The sequence below is a fragment of the Pseudorca crassidens genome, chromosome 4 (assembly GCF_039906515.1).
Source record: "Pseudorca crassidens isolate mPseCra1 chromosome 4, mPseCra1.hap1, whole genome shotgun sequence".
NCBI lineage: Eukaryota > Metazoa > Chordata > Mammalia > Artiodactyla > Delphinidae > Pseudorca > Pseudorca crassidens.
In genome coordinates, this window is record NC_090299.1 from 65,534,292 (window position 1) to 65,553,210 (window position 18,919).

The 18,919-nt window shown below is 41.5% G+C and overlaps 1 protein-coding gene across 7 annotated transcripts in view; it reads left to right on the forward strand.

The window, feature by feature from the left end:
- Positions 1–18,919, forward strand: part of LIMCH1 (LIM and calponin homology domains 1) — a 340,013-nt gene that overhangs the window by 214,427 nt on the left and 106,667 nt on the right. For all 7 annotated transcript variants that reach the window (XM_067735824.1, XM_067735831.1, XM_067735825.1 and 4 more), the window contains one exon: positions 17,774–17,880. Coding sequence is in view for 4 of the 7 variants with exons in the window: in XM_067735831.1 (XP_067591932.1) it covers positions 17,774–17,880 (107 nt within the window). In the remaining 3 variants the exon portion in view is untranslated. The remainder of the gene's footprint in view (positions 1–17,773; positions 17,881–18,919) is intronic.

The window sequence follows — 18,919 nt, forward strand, 5'->3', positions numbered from 1 at the left end:
ATGGACCTCTCAGTGTCAGGGCAGTTCACCACATCCTGCTGCCTGTCCTGGAAGAGTCTTGCCCAGTCACAGAAAGTGACAGGCATAAACAATCTCACTTCTGATTCTTACACAGCGGCATTGACACAGGCAGGAGATGTCTTAAAAGTTAATTGTAATTTGCTGAATTTTTTAAAGTAACCATAGAACGTTGTGCCCTGAAACATGGGGTGGGAGAATCCTTTGTGTTAGGATGGTTTAACCTTAATCTGCTTTTCAAATGGCGCTGAGTCAGATGTCTCGACACAGTCACACGGTCCATCTGGCGTACAGACGGTCATCATTAATCCAGCAGTTATCTGCATCATGTATATATGTCCAAACATCAAACAAATCAAACTCTTTTGATGTCCTTCTCAATCAGTCTTTAGTTTCAAAAAACTTCTCTACAGTGCTGAGCAGAACAGCAAAATTGCTTTAAGTCCTTCTTCTCCTCCCCCCATCGCACATGCTCACAGTGTTTTAAGGGAATTAAAACACTTAACTGCTTCAAAAGACACAGGCGGGGATGGCTGCCTTTCTCTAGGATCCGCTCCGTGCAACATACAAGGCCCTGTGTAATGTACATGCAGCAGTGTGTCCATTTCTTTTTTTTTTTTTTTTTGGCCGTGCCTCGCGGCTTGCGGGATACTAGTTCCCCGACCAGGGATTGAGCCCGGGCCATGGCGGTGAAAGCGCCGAGTCCTACCCACTGGACCTCCAGGGAACTCCCTGTGTGTCCATTTCTTTACACTGTGTGGTCCGAGGGGCATGACCCCACTTGGAGGGTTTTCTGTTGCCTAGCAGGGCTACAGAGAGCCACTTCTTAAGGGCAGTATTTGATAACTAACTGGGATTTTTAGGAAGACATTGTGTAGGAAGGAAGAGCACATCAGGCTTATTTAATTTTTTCACTGGTAACATAGTAAAGCAGGTTAAGTGTGATTTGCATTTTATAGATCAGGTAACTGAGACCCAGGCCTATGAAGGGAGGAGACAGGAGTTTTAAATTCCAAATCTCATACTTTTTCTCATCATAATCGTACTAGGTGTCCTGTAGAACAATTGTTAAGTGAACAAATTTCATGTCAGTTTTCAAAGACCATAGTCAAATAGATATAAATAGACAGGTAGATGTCCCTGAATCATTTAATGCCGTCTCCTTCCCCTGAATCACATACTTGACCACAAAGAAAGCCTTCAAAAACTCAAAGAGAGGAGAGAGATTTATAAGGGCATACTCCCTGATTATGGTATAATGAGAATAGAAAGAGAAAGCAAGAAGGCAATTTAAAAAACCTTGTCCACTTGCAAATTATAAAACACACTCACTGATAACTCTGGGATCAGAAGGAAATCAGTGAGGAAGTTAAAGTTACTGGAAAAGAAATGAAAACAAAAAGAACATTTCTTTATCAAAACTTCTAAGGATAGTAAAAGCTGTACTCAGAGGAAATGTTTTATTCTTTAGTAAAGAATAAAGGAAAAACATCAATAGTTCAACTTACTACTTACAAAATAAAGTGGAACAAAAACCCCTAAAAAATTAGTAAGAGGGGATTAATAGATGAAAGCTGAAATTAAAGGGATAGAATAATGGATAAATAAATCCAAAAGCTGGTTCTTTAGAAAAACCAATAAAATAGGTAAACCCCTTGGAAGCCCAATTAAGGAAAAAACATGGTAGCAAAAGAATACAAAACAAATAAAAATAAATGACAAAACAATAGATACAAGAAAAATTAGAATCATGTTAAGATGTGTATAAATAACCCTTTAGTAAGAGGTGTGAAAACCAGTGGAAAAGGAAGATTTCTTAGCAAGATGCAAATGATCAAAATTGACCCCAGGAACAGCGGAAACCCTGAAGATACTGGATTACCATGAAGGGACTAAAAAGATAATTAAAGAGTTACCATTGATAAAGACTCCAGAACCTGATGGTTACAGAGCTGGCCCTTAAAAAACAGATAGTAACAATATTTAAACTATTTCAAGTGAATTAAGAAAAATTTACTGAAGACATGCAGAGTACTAGTCATGGTGCTGATCCTAAAATAGTGGGTTACATACATGGGGAATTAATTCAGGCCTGAGAACTCATGGCCTCCATAGTGGGGAAGTCAGTCGTAGACTCTAAGCATGATACAGAGAGGAGTGTGCATGTTACCACCATCACGGTTCAGGCAGTGCCGAGGGAACATGGCCCAGAGTCACGGGGAGGATTTAATGGATGATAGTATCTAAGCTATCTTTAAAATAGATGTCTTCAGAAACTAGGTGTGAACTGGACTAGTTCCCATCTTGTGCACTAGAATTTTGTCTAAACGTTATTTATAACCTATTGACGTTTTTGGTTTGTGAATCATCTTGAGACTAATGAGGTTTATGTCTTCATATGCTGTGTACATAAATTTACATACCAGGAGGCAATGCAATAAGTGGTAAAGAACAGGGAATCTGGGATCAGACTGCCTGGATTTGATTAGCTGTGTGCCCTTGAGGGTGCTATATTACCTCTCTGTACTTCACTTTCTCATCTGGAAGATAGGAATAATAATTGTATCTACCTTGCAGGGTTGTTGTGAGGACTAAGCATATAAATACATATAAGTTGCTTAGAATAGTGTCTGGCACAAAATAAGCCGTCATCCAGCCAATGGTAAAAGTGAAAATGAGAATGGGGATGATGATATTTATAACTAATTTATAATTACCACCTCATCTATTGATATATCATTATTTTTGAGAGATATAAGGAAAGACAATGGTCTTTGAGTCAGACTGCCATACCTCTTAGCTTTGTCATGGACACACTCTGTAACCTTGGGAAACTACTAAACTTATCTTTTTTTCTTCTGGTAAAATATATATAACACAAAATCTACCACCTTAACCATTTTTAAGCGTACAGTTCGGTAGCATTAAATACATTCACATTATTGTGCAATCATCACCACCATTCGTCTCCAGAACTTTGATATCCCAAACTGAAACTCTGCACCCCTTAAAAAAACTGAACTGATTTTAAACATCATCTTTCCCCACACCTGTTAAGGTAGACATACTTAGAGCTAGGTTGCTCAAATTAAATATGTTATAAATTGCAAAGTCCCAGACACCTTAGAGGGCCTCGGTACTTTTTGTCCTTTGGTTCCAGCCCCATGGTTACACTTTCAAAACCCTGAGTGTGTAGGAGACAGTCCTTTGCAGATGATTGGTGGCCTCCACATTTCTATGCTCACCCTCCCACCCGGTGATATTTTTTCTCACATATCTTGTTTTGTGAACATAAAGAGCATATGCAACATGTTAACTAACTCTTTTCAGATGCCAAGAATGTGCTAGGTGCTATTTGCGAGAGATAACTTGCCCATTAGATTTATTGTATAAATTAGGCCAAACACTAACTTGGAAAGAAGAAACCAGTATCCATGGAAAATTTATTATTTTGAATATCCTTTTTTTAAAATGTTCCTTGAAGATGAAATGTGGTTTCCACTTGTGCATGATTACAAAGTCGAGAATCTAGAGTTATTTGAAGACAATCTTTTCTCCACACCTTTTTTGAATTACAGAGAAAAAAAAACTGGAAGAGTAAAGGCGGCCCCAACTTGGGTTAAGAACCCAATATACTTAAAAGAATAAAAGGAGTGGCAGTGATGTTTTCACCAGATTTTTCTTTTTTTCTTCAAATTCCTACTCTGCATACCTCTTCTTCCTTTTCACATATGTTGTAATATCAGCAGAACGCTTTAAGTGAACTTTTCTCCAGCCAGAAAATTAAAAATACTAAAACTCCTTCAGGCTATGGTATATTTTGATGAGTGCAAGAGTTGCTTTTGGTTTTTTACCTTTTGGTATTTCCTGTCTCGCTGACTTTTTCGCCTTCTCAGCAGAGAGGTTGTGACCTTTAAATATGATAGGGGGAATGGTATTTGGATCTATCAATATGGCTCTGGCTTTTGCACACTCATTTGCACTCTAAAAGCCTGTTTCTTTTTCTAATGTCATCCACATGTCTGACCTAGACTATGAAGTACTTTGTTCCTGGGGTCACCTCTAACTAGTAAATCGTTGTCTTAACTTGCAGTCCTATAAAGACAAATGTGAAATGTATCCTTACTGTGAAGCTTTAAAGGACGCAGGGATGAAGCAGACCCTGGTTTTTTGACTCCTGCTAACCTGGCATGCCTTGGGGGTTGGCATTGCCAGCGCAGGAATTAACGGGAGGGTCTAACCACAGGTTGACAGTTTTAGACTGTGGGCTACAACCTAAGTGTGATGACTGTTTCACACTTACTTGTGTGTGATGTGAAAGTATAAACCATGCTTCAGTATTTCTGGCTCAGCGTTTCTTAAACTATGTTTTGTGAGATATTAGTTGTACAGTAACAAAAAGGTTCTGAAGTCCATGTGTTTAGGAAATGCTGAGTTAAAATTATGAGTTTCTTAGTAAGGAATTTCTCAGAACTGTTAGTCTAAGCTTTATGAACTCCACGTGGGGCTATTTATGTAGCATTTTCCAAGTTTTATTTGATCCAGAACCCCCTAGGGCATACACTCTAGGGAAAGGATTCTCATACTATTGTGATAAAGAACAAGGTTTATTGCTGTTGGGGGAGGCGGTTGCATTTTTTATTATGGTAAAATATACATAAGATTGATCATTTTAACCATTTATAAGTGTACAATCCAGTGGCATTAAGTGTAATAACACTTCTTTTGCAAACATCACCACTAACCATTTTCAGAACTTTTTCATCATCCCAAACTGTAATTCTGTCCTTGTCAAACAACAGCTCTCCACTCCCCAGAACACCCAGCCCCTAGTAACCTCCATTATACTTTCTGTCTCTTTGAATTTTCCTATTCTAGGGACCTCATATAAGTGGAATCATATAGTATTTGTTTTTTGATGTCTGGCTTATTTCACTTAGCATAATGCCTTTGGGACTCATCCATGTTGCGCCGTATGTCAGAATTTCCTTCCTTTTTAAGGCTGGATAATGTTCCATTATACGTGTATTCCACATTTTGTTTATCCATTCATTTGTTTATGAACAGATGGTTTGGTTTGTTTCTACCTTTTGGCTACTGTGAGATGAACATTGATGTACAAGTATCTGCTTGAGTCCCTGCTTTCAGTTCTTTCGAGTATTTACCTAGAAGTGGAATTGCTCGTTCGTATTGTAATTCTGTGTTTAGCTTTTTGAGCGGCAGCCAAACTGTTTTCCACAGAAGCTACACTATTTTACATTCCCACCAACAATGCACAAGGGTCCCAGTTTCTCCACATCCTTGCCAACACTTATTATTTTCTGTGGGGTTTTTTTTTAATAGCCATTCTGCTTGGTGTAAAGTGGTGTTTCATTATGGTTTAAATTTGCATTTCGTTGTTGTTTGTTTGTTTAATTTCTGATCCAGTTTGGGCTGATCCTAGTGCCATTAACTAACTACACAGTGCACACAATACGCAGCTAGGACAACATCCAAAATGATGTGTACCCTGTTCAGTGAGATGTGTCCGGTGATCACACCCTTGGATGTGGTTAGAATGCCAAGTTGTTATAAAAGTTTCTAGGGCTTCCCTGGTGGCGCAGTGGTTAAGAATCTGCCTGCCAGTGCAGGGGACATGGGTTCGAGCCCTGGTCCGGGAAGATCCCATATGCCGTGGAGCAACTAAGCCCGTGTGCCACAGCTACTGAGCCTGTGCTCTAGGGCCCACGAGCCACAACTACTGAGCCTGTGTGCCACAACTACTGAAGCCCGTGCTCCACAACAAGAGAAGCCACCGCAATGAGAAGCCCACACACCGCAACAAAGAGTAGCCCCGCTCACCGCACACAGCAACAAGGAAACAAGGCAACCAAAAATAAATAAATAAAATAAATAAAATTTTTAAAAAAGTTTCTAAAGACTCTTTTCCAATTCTGCATTTACCCTTCATGAACTAGTACCAAACCCACAGCAGTCCACAGATCACAGTTTGTCTATCACTGCTGTGAGAAACGCAGAAGTTATATTACCTGTCAAATATACGAGTATTATTTAATGAGGTATGATAGATGACTTAAGCAGTTTTATTTTAACATAACTGAAAGCTATTTTTCATTCAGTTCCTAAATACAACTTGTAAATTATGCTGACAAACAATCTGGCAATATAACGTAATAATGTTATTTTGGGTGGGGGGATAGTTTGGTCATGTTTTGGAATCTAGACAGTTTCTCTGAATAGGCTGGCCTCTGAGTTCTGATAGAGCACTGTGGCATTGACCCTCAAGTAGGCTTGAATGTCAAGTCCTTGAAAAGAGAAGCAGCTGCCTTGTAGACAATCATGAGTGTGGAATCCAGAGAGAGAGAGATAAAATCAAGGTGCTGGAACTTTTGGGTCTGGCTCTCTGTTTCTGTAAATGTTCTGAGGCAAGAAGAGCTAGGCTCCAACCGCTGTATTGACGAGTAACTGTGCTTGGAAAGGCTCTTCTGACAGAGTTAGGTAATTTGGGCTTGCTTCATTCTGTGGTTGGTCCTCTTTGGCATCAAGCCTGTTACCTTTGGGAAACTGAGGCAGCGTTGCAGCTTAGTGCAGAGATCCTTTCAAAAGAACATCTTTAAAGGAAAACTAAATTTTTTTTTTTTTTTTTTTTTTTTGCCCTACGCGGGCCTCTCACTGTTGTGGCCTCTCCCGTTGCGGAGCACAGGCTCTGGACGCGCAGGCTCGGCGGCCATGGCTTACGGGCCCAGCCGCTCCGCGACATGTGGGATCTTCCCGGACCGGGGCACGAACCCGTGTCCCCTGCATCGGCAGGCAGACTCTCAACCACTGCGCCACCAGGGAAGCCCAGGAAAACTAAATTTGATCAGTTATATTTAGAATGTGAAAGATGGCAGTGGTAATTCTGTATTCTACTCTGTAAAGACTTTGAGAGGAAAATCCAGATCTGGTCCAGTTTTGTGAAGGTAGCCAGTGTTGCTAGTTTTATCTGCCCTGGGCCCCCTTCCTAGGGAATCACATTCTCCTTCTTTTGGAAACGGTTCCAGCCTCTATTCCTCCCCACTGTTGATTAAAATGATTCATGGTCTTGTTCACCCCATCCCATTAGTCACTGTGGGAGGGGACCTGACCCTAGGCAGGCCAATAAGGGTCTTTTCCTTTACCTGGGATGTCTTCAAACTGCAAGTGAAAAAGAGAGTTAGTCCTCTCGGGGGCTGACAACCTTCATGTATGAGATTGGAAACTAGGGGATCCATGTGGAGGAAACCTGGGTGCAGTGAAAGCAAGTAAGCCAACATGCAGAGAGAGTGGATAGGAGATGAAGCAATTCCAGGTTCCAAATACACAAAAGCCCTGGTTTGTAGTTGTTTCAAGGGGTCAGCTGCCCCTCTACCCCCTTGTGGCGGTGATGCACTGGGCTCTGTAATCCATTATGAGCCTAGGTCCATCTGGGCCTCTCTCACTTGCAAATAAGAGTGCCAGCTCTTATCATCACACCTTCCTGCCCAAAACACTTAGCACATTGCCTTTCATACCATAAGTATTCAATTAATATGCTTGAATAAATAGAAAAATTAAACTAAAGATAATAGAGCCTAATTGCTGGCTGTTTGCTCTGCCCTCTGACACAGACCCCCACTGACGAAAACATGTTAACAGATTGGCTGCAGATGCTTTGAAATATACAGCTTTATATTCTTTTTAAAAAAGTGTTTAGATACAGAATGTGGGATGGTTGACGTGAAGGGATATAAAACTCTTGGGGGTTAATGACATCTGTCTGTTGATGAAGAAGGTGAGGACATGGCAGAGAGATTTTTAAAAGCAGAGGAGGGGGCTTCCCTGGTGGCGAAGCGGTTGAGAGTCCGCCTGCCGATGCAGGGGACACGGGTTTGTGTCCCGGTCCGGGAAGATCCCACAGAGAGATTTTAAAAAGCAGAGGAGTAAAACCCTCTGTAAGGATGGGGAGAAGGGCTGGCCGGGGACGCCAGAAGGATGACCAAGTGGATCCAAGGGGCCCAGTGAGGTGGGAGCTTGTAAATGCCTAGCAGCTCCAGACCCAATAAAGCACCGTCATTTCCAGTAGCACTAGAAGCAGAGCATTAGGGATTAGGGCGACCAGTAAATAGCACTCCTCTCTCCCCACCCGCCCCCGCCCCCAGCTGAGACTTAAACACAGGAATCAGAGGTCAAAACGTCAGCTTTACTTCTCATGAGACAAACCAGAGAGTGTGGGTTTAGAGCTGCAGCCAAGTGGGTTTGCTAATCCTTGCTCCTGAATTAAACAAATTCATCCACCCATTCCTAGCACAGCGGGACAACCACAGGCCTCTCCCACCCCAGAGAAAGGCCCCTTCCTACACGGCAGAGACAGACGGGACGCATGTTTCCACAGAGAGGAAATCCCAAACTGGCTGAGCTGAGCATGCCCCATTCCTTCTCCCAAACCAACCTAGGGGAGGAAGAGTGAGGGGCCAGGAGTGTTGTTGCTCCATGGAGAAACATGAGGAGTGGGCGTGACTGATCCCATCTCAAGTAGAGACATGTGGTGGTGCTTAGCCGCCAAGGCTCATGTCCAAGGCTAACTGTTCCACCTCTGCTGTTTCCTTTTCCTGGTCAGTGTTCCCTAATGGAAAGGCGGAGAACTGGGGCTGTTGAAGGTGCAGGCATTGGAGCAGTTGAATAGACTGGTCTGTACCGAATCAGGAAAGAAAGAAGGCAATGAGAGGAGAGGGAAATGGACTGAGAGGAAAAGGCAGAGTCTGGAGATGAAAGAGCAGGTGTGTGGGAGAGAAGGGAGGAGAAACCTGGGAGGAGAGGGACTCAGACCAAGGAGTAGGATGTTGGAAATGGTGATTCCGCAGGGCAGGTGTGGGTGACGATTATGATCGTGAAATGGAGTGTACGAGTCAAAACTATTGGAATTGAGGACGTCAAAGAACTGTAAAGCCAGGCCGTCGAACAGGTTGCTGTGTAGAATGTAAAGGCACCTAGAATGATGACTGTAGTCGGTGGTAAGCCTGGTGCCGGTGTCCTCCATGACTGTGACAGAAGTAGTGAGCAGGATAGAAGGTGATTATGGTGAAAACTGATGGCTCAAGCCTCACACGTGGTGAGGATTCCTCATGAGGGTGATAATGTCAGTGGTCTGGGCTGGCGAGGAGGCTCTAGGACAAGCAGGGAGCTGTGTTTCTCCTTACCTGCAGCTTTCCTAAAAGAAACAAGCAGCCAACCTTCCTTGGACTCACCATACCTTTTCTCATAATCTCTTCTCTGCTAAACTTCCCAAAAGTGTCTTTGTGTTTTCTCTATTGTTTTTATTCTACACTGATTTCTTAACTTCCTGAAATTATAGGTTTTCGCCCTATAATTGCACTGAAGTTGTCCCCGAAGTCGATAATGTGCTTCTAATCCGAAAATCCATTCATTGATGACTTAACAGTTTTATCCTAATAATAGAAATAAGTACCACAATGGAAAACATTTATTGTGCCAAACACTGTTCTATTCTAAGCGCTTGACATATATTTTCTTATTTATTAGCTCCAGGACAGCCCTGTGACATTGTGAGTATCCCCGTTTTTATGGTCATTCATTCATTCATTCCATGCGTATTTCTTAAATGTTTACTAACTATATACAAGAGATCATTCTAGGTCATCTCTAGGTAAGAAAAAGAGCAGTGCAGAAGCCCTGGCAGGGATCTACTTGGTTTGGTTGAGGGCCAGCAAGGAAGGAGCTGTGCCTGGCCGCAGGGGGCGAGGGGTGGTGGGGTCCGAGAGGTAGTGCACAGCGACTCCTGTAGGGCCTTGTAGGCCTTTGTAAGAACTTAGGCTTTCGAAGAGAAAGCTGAGGCAGAGACCATGTAAGCAACTTGCCCAAGGTCATTCAGCCACTAGCTAGCCGACCCAAATATAAGCTCCCAGTGAGCTCTGGCTATTGGAAGATGGAATGTTCCAAGCTTAATTTATTATTTCTGTTTCTCACAGATCTCCCCTTCCTCTATTCTTTAAGATGGTCCCAACGACTGAAAACCTTATCATCAACCAAACCCCCTTCCTTCTCCTCGCCTCTGCTCCTAAATCCACTCAACCGCCAAGCCAACAAGGGGTGCTTTCATCCCTTTACTGCCCTTACTGCTTCTGGATCAGTTCAGGCTTTCCACATCTCTCCCTGAGCTCTTGTAATTCTCTCTTAAACGGACCCTCTCCTCCACCCAGTGGATCTCCCCTGCTGCCACCTGACATATTCTCCTAAAATAAAGGTCGGCTCCCAGGATTCTTTCTATCCTCATCAACTGGCTTTGATTCCCCACTGTCTAGAGAACAGTCCAAATCCTTCACAAACCTCTCACAACTCTCTCAAGCTTACCTCTTAGAACTTTCTTCCCCTCTCCAACCTTACATTCTCTCCCTGGCATCCGCTGTGCTTCTGCTCATTTCCTATCCATAAAGTGGTTTCTTCGCCTTCAAGCAGCCACCCAGCTGCCACCTTCTGGGTCAGGCTTCCCCAGAATTCCCCCAGGCAGAACGAGCAGGTCTCGCCTCTCAGTGGAAGGCCTGGTATCCTCATTAAGTGCTCCTGACAAACTCAAATGCATTGAAAGTCTAGCGAGTGGTGATTGTGGCTGGACATTGGCCAATTAATGGAGCCAGGCTGGAACCCGTACAGGTTAGGAGAGCAACCATGAACACATGGCAGGTACAGGAAATCCCCAAATTCTATTAATTGTAGGGTAATTTCCTAGAGATATTTTGGTAATGTATTCCTTAAGTTCTGAGGTTCATAATTGCACTTCTGTTAAAGGGAGTTTGTTCGCTTCAAATGCAGAAAACCTAACAAAAATCATGTTTTTTTTCTTTTTTTTTTAAGCCTTATATATAGAACAGAAATATAACATTGGTGTTAGTTATCGATTTTCCAAAAAGTCTGGATCTTCTCTGATATGCTTGCAAATCTTTCTGAGATATCCTAATCCTTAAGATTTTTGAAGCAAGTATTTATTATAGAAAATGTCTTAAAATAATAAATTCACCAGATGTAATCTCAGTTTACATTTTGTTACCTCCACCTGGTCTTTTCATTTATAGAAACTGAAAATTATATGTTGCTTTATATATATATATTGCATTTTAAATACCTGGCAATATAGGCGTCTGGGTTCATTTGAAACCCAAATGAGCGTTACGTTCATTTTCTGTGAACTCCAAATCCATCATCGTGTTGCCCTTTCCCTGTTGGCTGTAAAGGAAATAAAGCTAAGGAGATTGGGTAGAGCCCCCCACCCCCTCCCGCCGCCCACTACCTGTCTGGTTTCCCTAGAGAACCACTAAGTGCTGGTGCCTTCCTCAGAGCCAGAAAGCTGCACGCTGTTCCACAGTGGATCAAGGAAAGGGAGAAACCCCTTGCCAGTGGGAAATGACAGCAGAGAAAGGGAAAGGTAGCCAGCAGGTCCTTGCTCGCCTTCTGAAGACAGGAGGGAGAACCTAGATGAGACAGTGATGTGTCTCAGGGGGCTGCACTGGAATGAATTGCTGGCCCACCTTTCTCCTCTCTCACTCCTGCCTTTCCCTCCTGAGGTGCTGCCTTGGGCTAAGGAAGCCTTTTCTATGGCCTCTGGAATCCTCCACCCAACTACAGCCTAGAGCATGGTTGGGCATTTCTTTTGTTTTAAATTAACATCGTTATTGGAGTATAATTGCTTTACAATGGTGTGTTAGTTTCTGCTTTATAACAAAGTGAATCAGCTATCCATATACATATATCCCCACATCCCCTCCCTCTTGCGTCTTCCTCCCACCCTCCCTATCCCACCCCTCTAGGTGGTCACAAAGCACCACGCTGATCTCCCTGTGCTATGCGGCTGCTTCCCACCAGCTCTCGATTTTACATTTGGTAGTGTATATATATCCATGCCACTCTCTCACTTTGTCCCAGCCTACCCTTCCTCCTTCCCGTGTCCTCAAGTCCATTCTCTACATCTGCGTCTTTATTCCTGTCCTGCCCCTAGGTTCCTCAGAACGATTTTTTTCTTTTTTTTAGATTCCATATATATATGTTAGCATACGGTATTTGTTTTTCTCTTTCTGACTTACTTCACTCTGTATGGCAGACTCTAGGTCCATCCACCTCACGACAAATAACTCAGTTTAGTGTCTTTTTCTGGCTGAGTAATAGTCCATTGTATATATGTCCGGCAGGCATTTCTGAATACGCTTTCCTACTGAAATGTTGTTCTGCAAAGCCATTAGTTTCCATAGTGTAATTAGGACTCCCCTTCAGGTACATTTTGGACTAAGTCGGCCTTTCTGACTTGAACTGGGAACCACCATACAAAGACTATTTCTGTGAGATAATTACAAATGATGACCTACAAGCCGCCATCTTACAAGTGGGCTTTTGGTACATAGCTTGCACCTAAGTTTGAGGCTGCCTGTATAAAAGTGTCAAGTTGGCAATTTATAACAGTACCTAAACAACAATAATTGCAACTACCCTTTAAAAAACAAATCTCCCATGTAACTGGCAAGGGCTATAAATACACACCATGTCTAGTTTTTTGTAGATGGATAAACTGTTCTTCATCTCACCTTTTATGGTCCCTTCTTGACCTGAGTTGACAATAATGCCATAATAATACATAACTTACATAGAATGAGTACCTGGAAGTTCCCAGACACTGGGCTGTGTTCTTTATATATAGTGTCTGTAATTCTGACATCCCTATAAGGTTGATGTCAACCCCCACCTCACAGATTAGAAATTCAAGGATCAAGAAGGTTAGGAACCATGCCCAAGGCCGCATAACTAGTACAAGGATGAGGCTGGGATTCTAACTGGAGTCCTCCTGACTCCAAAGCTGTTATGTTATGTTATGTTATGTATTCCGTGATACATTTGTTCTGCTCCAATTCCATTCCAATCTTTCTTAAACAAACCTCTGTTTATGTGTATCTTGAATAAATCCAGCTATTAGATGGATCATGAAAATTAATCCTGAAGATAAGATGCTTCTAAGTCCTTATTATTTCATCTACTAGAATTTTGTGGGGTTTTTTTTTTTCATTCTTCTAAGTATCTAGAATATAGTGCTTAATTTGTTTTAAATATTTACTGAGTACCTACTATATGCCGGTAAAACTCTGGGGGTAGAGACCATCCTGGGCCTTCCTTCATCTTGCCTTTGGAGCGAGAAGGGCAGAGAAGTACCAGGACTTCTTCAGAGAAGAGGCCCGGGGGGTGGGGGTGGGGAAAGCTCAGGCCTCAACCCTGGGCCCCCAGGGGATGTTCTCATAAACAGGGGTGGCCCACAAATTAATGAAATGGGAAACCACTGGGCCAAGAACAAGGAGGAGAGAATGCATAGTAGTTAGGTAAACAGGGGTATAAATCCATATATTACTATTAGTCGAGCGCGAAATGAACTCTTTTAGGAACTTTATGTTCCCCATCTGTGTTGAATTGAGGCTCATGTTACAGCACTTTCCCATTAGCCAGAAATGGTAACTTTCCATCAGTAGCACTTGAGCATTTACCTTAGGAACTTTGCAGGAGTTGTCTCTGAGGTGACCATTATTTTTTCCTTGAATTTTATGAAACTGGTTTTGCGAGGGAACTCACAATCCTATGGAATTGAATACATGTTTACAAATTTAAAAACCTTTTCTCCAAACTTTTTCTGGAAAGTTTTTAAATGTACAGATGGCATAATGAATACCCGAAAACTTTTCACCTAGAACAGGGCCAGTGGACTACAGCCTGTGGGCCAAATCCAGCCCGATGCCTGCTTGTGTAAATGAAGTGTATAGGGATGCTGACGACTTCCATTCATTTGTGTATTTGTCTGGCTACAATGAAAGAGTTAAGTCATTTTGACAGAGACTACCACAGGCCCACAAAGCCATGTTTACTATCTGGTACTTCACAGGAAAAAACTGCCAGCCTTTGAGATATAGATTCACCAATTGTTAATATTTTGCCATATTTGCTTTATTTCTTTCTCCATAACAAGCAGATGTCATTCTCTCTGTCTGTCTCCTGTGCATGCACACACACACACACACACACATTTTTTTCTTGAACCGTTGGCAATTGTGTTATAGACATGATAACTTATCCCTAAATAATTCATATATTTGCCTAAAAATAAAGGCATTCTCTCATATAACCACAATACCATCATCATCATCATGCCTAAGAAAATTAACATTCATCCAATAATATTATCCAACAACAGTCCACATTTAAACTGGACTTTCATAGCCTTATTTACTTTTCCTTTTTTGGATCTAGGATCCAATCAAGGGTCATACATTACATTACGTCACCATGTCTCTTTAGCCTCTAATTTTTGTTTTCGCATGACATTGACTTTTTGAAGAGTCCTTTAAAAACTTCTTTCGAAGCCTAAGTCTTAATGAGTTTGCAATACTACCCTAGTAAGAGCTAAATTGAATAGTCATTGTGGTAAATCAGTGTCTTCACTTCTTCTTTGCCAGGTTTTAGAACCAGTTGTGTTGCTTGGCTTCTGAAGCTAAGACACTAAGATGTTAGTTTTGCTTGGAGTTGTAAATGTGGGAAAAACTCAGTGTGAAGAGTAAGGCAGATGGGAATTTGCAGGATGCATTTTAGGTAATTAAAGGCACAGCTTCCCCACCAGCTGTGGTCGCTGCCCCTGTTAGCTCTTGGCTGGTGGCGGGGGTGGGGGTGGGGGTGGGGGGGCGCTTTTCTCCTGTCTGGGGTCTGGCTCCCTTCCAGCATCATTAGATTGCAGCACGGAGCTGGAAGGAGACCTGCCGTTATTTAAATCTTCCAGCCCAAAATGTTCAAGCTGGCGACGCAATGCTTCTGTGTTTGCAGTTTGTGTGCTGAAGATAGCGTGGCACTCGGGGCGCATCCGGGAATGCACGTGGGAAGAGCACCTTCTTGCCTTTCTTGAGAATCTGACGTGCCACAGTCTTGTGCCTCTGATGGGACCACATGGTGGGTCACAAGTCTGGTCCTTTTAATGGGGTCCCAAATGATTCCTAGAAAATTCCGGGACCCATCCTTTGCTTTCCTCTGGGTAAGAAACCCTCAGAGCTCCTAGGCCAACCAGAAAGAGAGTTGCATGCCTAGAAAAGACTCACCTGAACCTCTACAAACCTCTGGAGATGGGAGGGAAAATAGAAAAACTCCAAGGAGAACTGGATAATTTTAAAACATGCAAAGTAATTGCAGGAGAGCCTGTGAAGGGTATGGATGACTTCAGACTCTTACCAGCTCATGGTCAGTCTACAAGAGGTGTTGTGAAGGACACAGATATTGTGAATGATGGTACTTCTTACCTACTGAAAAATCCAGGGGCACAGGAAAGAAAACATTCTGGGGTGGGCCACCCTCCATGGGGGGAAGTGAGATTTGAGCATCTCCTCATTGGTCTCCCTGTCTCCTGTCTTGTTCCTCTTAAGTCCTTCCTTTACACCCTCTCCCTCCCACCCAGGCCTACCCCCAGCAATCTACTTCTGCTGCAGACCTGGGCATTTACTTCTCAGATCACCACCCCTCTGTGACTTCCATAGCCTGCCTTCCATGGCCTTCAAGGACCCCATGATCAGACCCTGACTCCAAAGCCTCATCTTCCTTCGATACCGGCCTCAGATTTGATGCTTGAATTCCTCATATATGCCACGTTGTTTTGCATCTCCATCCTTTGCTAGTTGTGTGGCCTTAATGATGCTTAATTGTTCTGTGCCTCATACTGTTCATCTGTAAAATGAGGATGATAATAGTACCTACCTCATAACGTTGTGCAGGGATTAAGTGAACTAATATATGTAAAATTCTTGGAAGAATGCTTGGCATATAATAAGGGCTAAATAAACATTAGCAATTTGTTGCTATTGCTCTTGTTATTTTGAACCTGGATGTATTATCTTTTTATTGCTGCATAAAAAATTACTGTAAACTTAGCATGTTCAGTCAACACCCACTGATTATCTTAGTTTCTGTAATCAGAAGTATGGACATGGTGTGACTGAAGACTTTGCTCACAGCGCTGAAATTGGGGTGTTGGCAGGGGCTGAAGTCCAAGCTGAGCTTCTTCCAAGCCTCTTCCAAGCTCATGTTGTTATTGACAGAAGGCATCTCCTTGAAGCTATAGAACTCATGGTCAGCAGGAACTCTGACTTCACCTTCTTTGAAAAGCTCCCCTGATTAGGTCAGGTGCAATCAGGTCATCTTTCTTTTGATCAACTCAAAAGAGTGATATCCCATCTCATGCACAGGTTTCACTGGCACTCAAGGGGAGGTGATTATACAGGGTGTGTCCGTCAGTGGGTGAGATCCTTGGGGACCATCTTAGAATCCTACCTACACACTGGTCATTGGGAAATACTATGATTTTTGTTTGCTTTGTTAAATTGCACTTGGGTGAATATATGATTTATTTACCACCACCATTATTTCAGATTTTTGTAGCATCTTTCTTAGAGCATTTAGATGGATTCACATTGATCTGCATCCTGGAACCAGCCTTCATCTTTCCTTTCCTGTAGTTTGAACTACCTGATGGGACCAGTTAGCTCATCAGAAGTCTTTTAGGAAGAGGATAATTGGAGACTTATAACTGATGAACCTGCTGCTAACATCCTAGAGTTCCAAAAGTATGACTCACAATTTGCAATTCCTTCCAGAGCCATTTATTTATTCTTAATGACTCCCAACAGATGAAGACCAGAACCCTCCTCAGCTGTCGATTGTGTCTGCTACTCTGCCAGGTCAAAGTAAACTTGTACCTGCTAGAGAAATTTGTCACCATGAGGAGGGTCTTTGACATTATATTCAAAAGATTTCCTTGCCCCCTCATTTTTCCCTTTCCAATTAAGTCTAGATTTCCCCACCCCATTTAATTCAGTTTATAAGTCCACAAAGAGGTATTACTGGTCAAAACCCATTGATAAAGGATGTATTTTAAAAATTTTTTATTGGAATATAGTTGATTTACGATGTTGTATTAGTTTCAGGTGTACAGCAAAGTGAATCAGTTATACACATACATATATCTATTCTTTTTTAGATTCTTTTCCCATATAGGCCATTACAGAGTATTGAGTAGAGTTCCCTGTGCTATACAGTAGGTCTTTATTAGTTGTATATTTTATTTTATATATAGTAGTGTGTATATGTCAATCCCAACCTCCCAATTTATCCCTCCCCCGCCCTTACCCCTGGTAACTATAAGTTTGTTTTCTACAAACTGTATTTCTGTTTTGTAGATAAGTTCATTTGTACCCTTTTTTTAGATAAGGATATATTTTTGAAGATCAACTGAAAAGAAAAACTTGTTGAAGATGACACTTGGGTAGTAAAACCTATTTAAAAATATATATATATCCATTTTGAACCAGATTCTAGGCAATAAGACATGGACAAAACTTTGAAGCAATAGGGAATTCATGGGTTTTGAGTACTGTTTCCCCCAAATTGCTAATTTCTACTTTCCGATGGCATTTAACTTACAGTTTTATACAAATGTGAAAAGGTAAAGGGAAAAAAATGAATTTGGCATAGCTGCAGGTTTAGAAGTTTGAAGTGTCTATTTATTCCAGCATTTCCTAAAGAGGTATGATTTTATTATCCAACAGGCCATGACTCACACCTGACTCTCGCTGCCTTAATGACTGACATCCCTCCAGTAATTTGGACTATTAAAGAAGAAAGCCTGGTTCATAAAATAATATAAAATAATATAGACTTGGATTTCTTTTCTTCCTTCTAGGACAATATCATATTATTCTTGAGAGGTTGTAAAGAGCTCGGCCTTAAAGAATCTCAACTTTTTGACCCGAGTGACCTACAGGATACGTCCAACAGAGTAACAGTCAAGTAAGTAATGCATGATTTATGTTCAAGGGAAACCCATTTATGGTTTGATTTGCAGTTTTGTGATGATGATGTAAGGTCTAAGAGGCAGAGAATTGGGCATGCCTAATAAAATTAAAATGTGGAGGTAAAAACCTAGCTTTCAAAATAAACCACATTGGCCTTCCCTTGTGTATAGCTTTCATTCTGATCAAACATAATTTTTTGAAATGCAAAAATCATGTACATAGAGTTAGAATTTTAGAGAAAGGGAAGAAAATGTTAAGTGAAACTTAACAGAGGGAGAGGCAAGGGAGAAATATGCACAAATCTGTTTGGGTTAGACAAAAAGCTTTTATTGGCTCCAGTTGGGCATATGAATAGGCTCCTGGAAGACTGCAAACTCCTAAACAGATTTGAACTCTGTTTATTATGCAAAGAAGTCAATAGATTATGGAAAAATCTATTCTTCATTTACATTTGTAACTGTTTTCTCATATGTGTCAGTGATCAAGTTCTTTGAAGATGGATCATTGGCCATTTGGCTATTGTTGACTGTATCTACTCAGTGAGCCATGTTTGGGGCCAAAGAATTCTTGGGAAAGAATGTTATAGTAAAAGAAAAGGCAATGTGCTTCTCTATGAAGAAATAGCTCCTGAGCAGAGTAATGAGATGAAAAGTCCTTTTGAGATGGTAGAGGTAACTTTCCTGTAGTTTAAAAGTTCTTTAGACTCTACCAAATTCAGATAAAACCTTTTTGAAATTAGTCAAACAGTATTTGGCATTAATATGCTTTAATAATAAGCTTGATTACATAGATAGCATCTTTGGACTGGCTATACTTCTCCTTTTGATTACTTTTGGGTCATTTTATCATAGAAGGACAGAAAAGAGAAAGAAACCAAAATTCAGAGCTGTTAATTTTTTGCTATTTGCCGATACTGGCTTTTTCTTAATGATGGGGAAAAATAATTGAAACTACTAAATGAAATCAAGTTCGAGTTCATATTGGATTTTATGATTTTGGGATTTTATGATTTATGACTGGGAATAAGGGAGAGT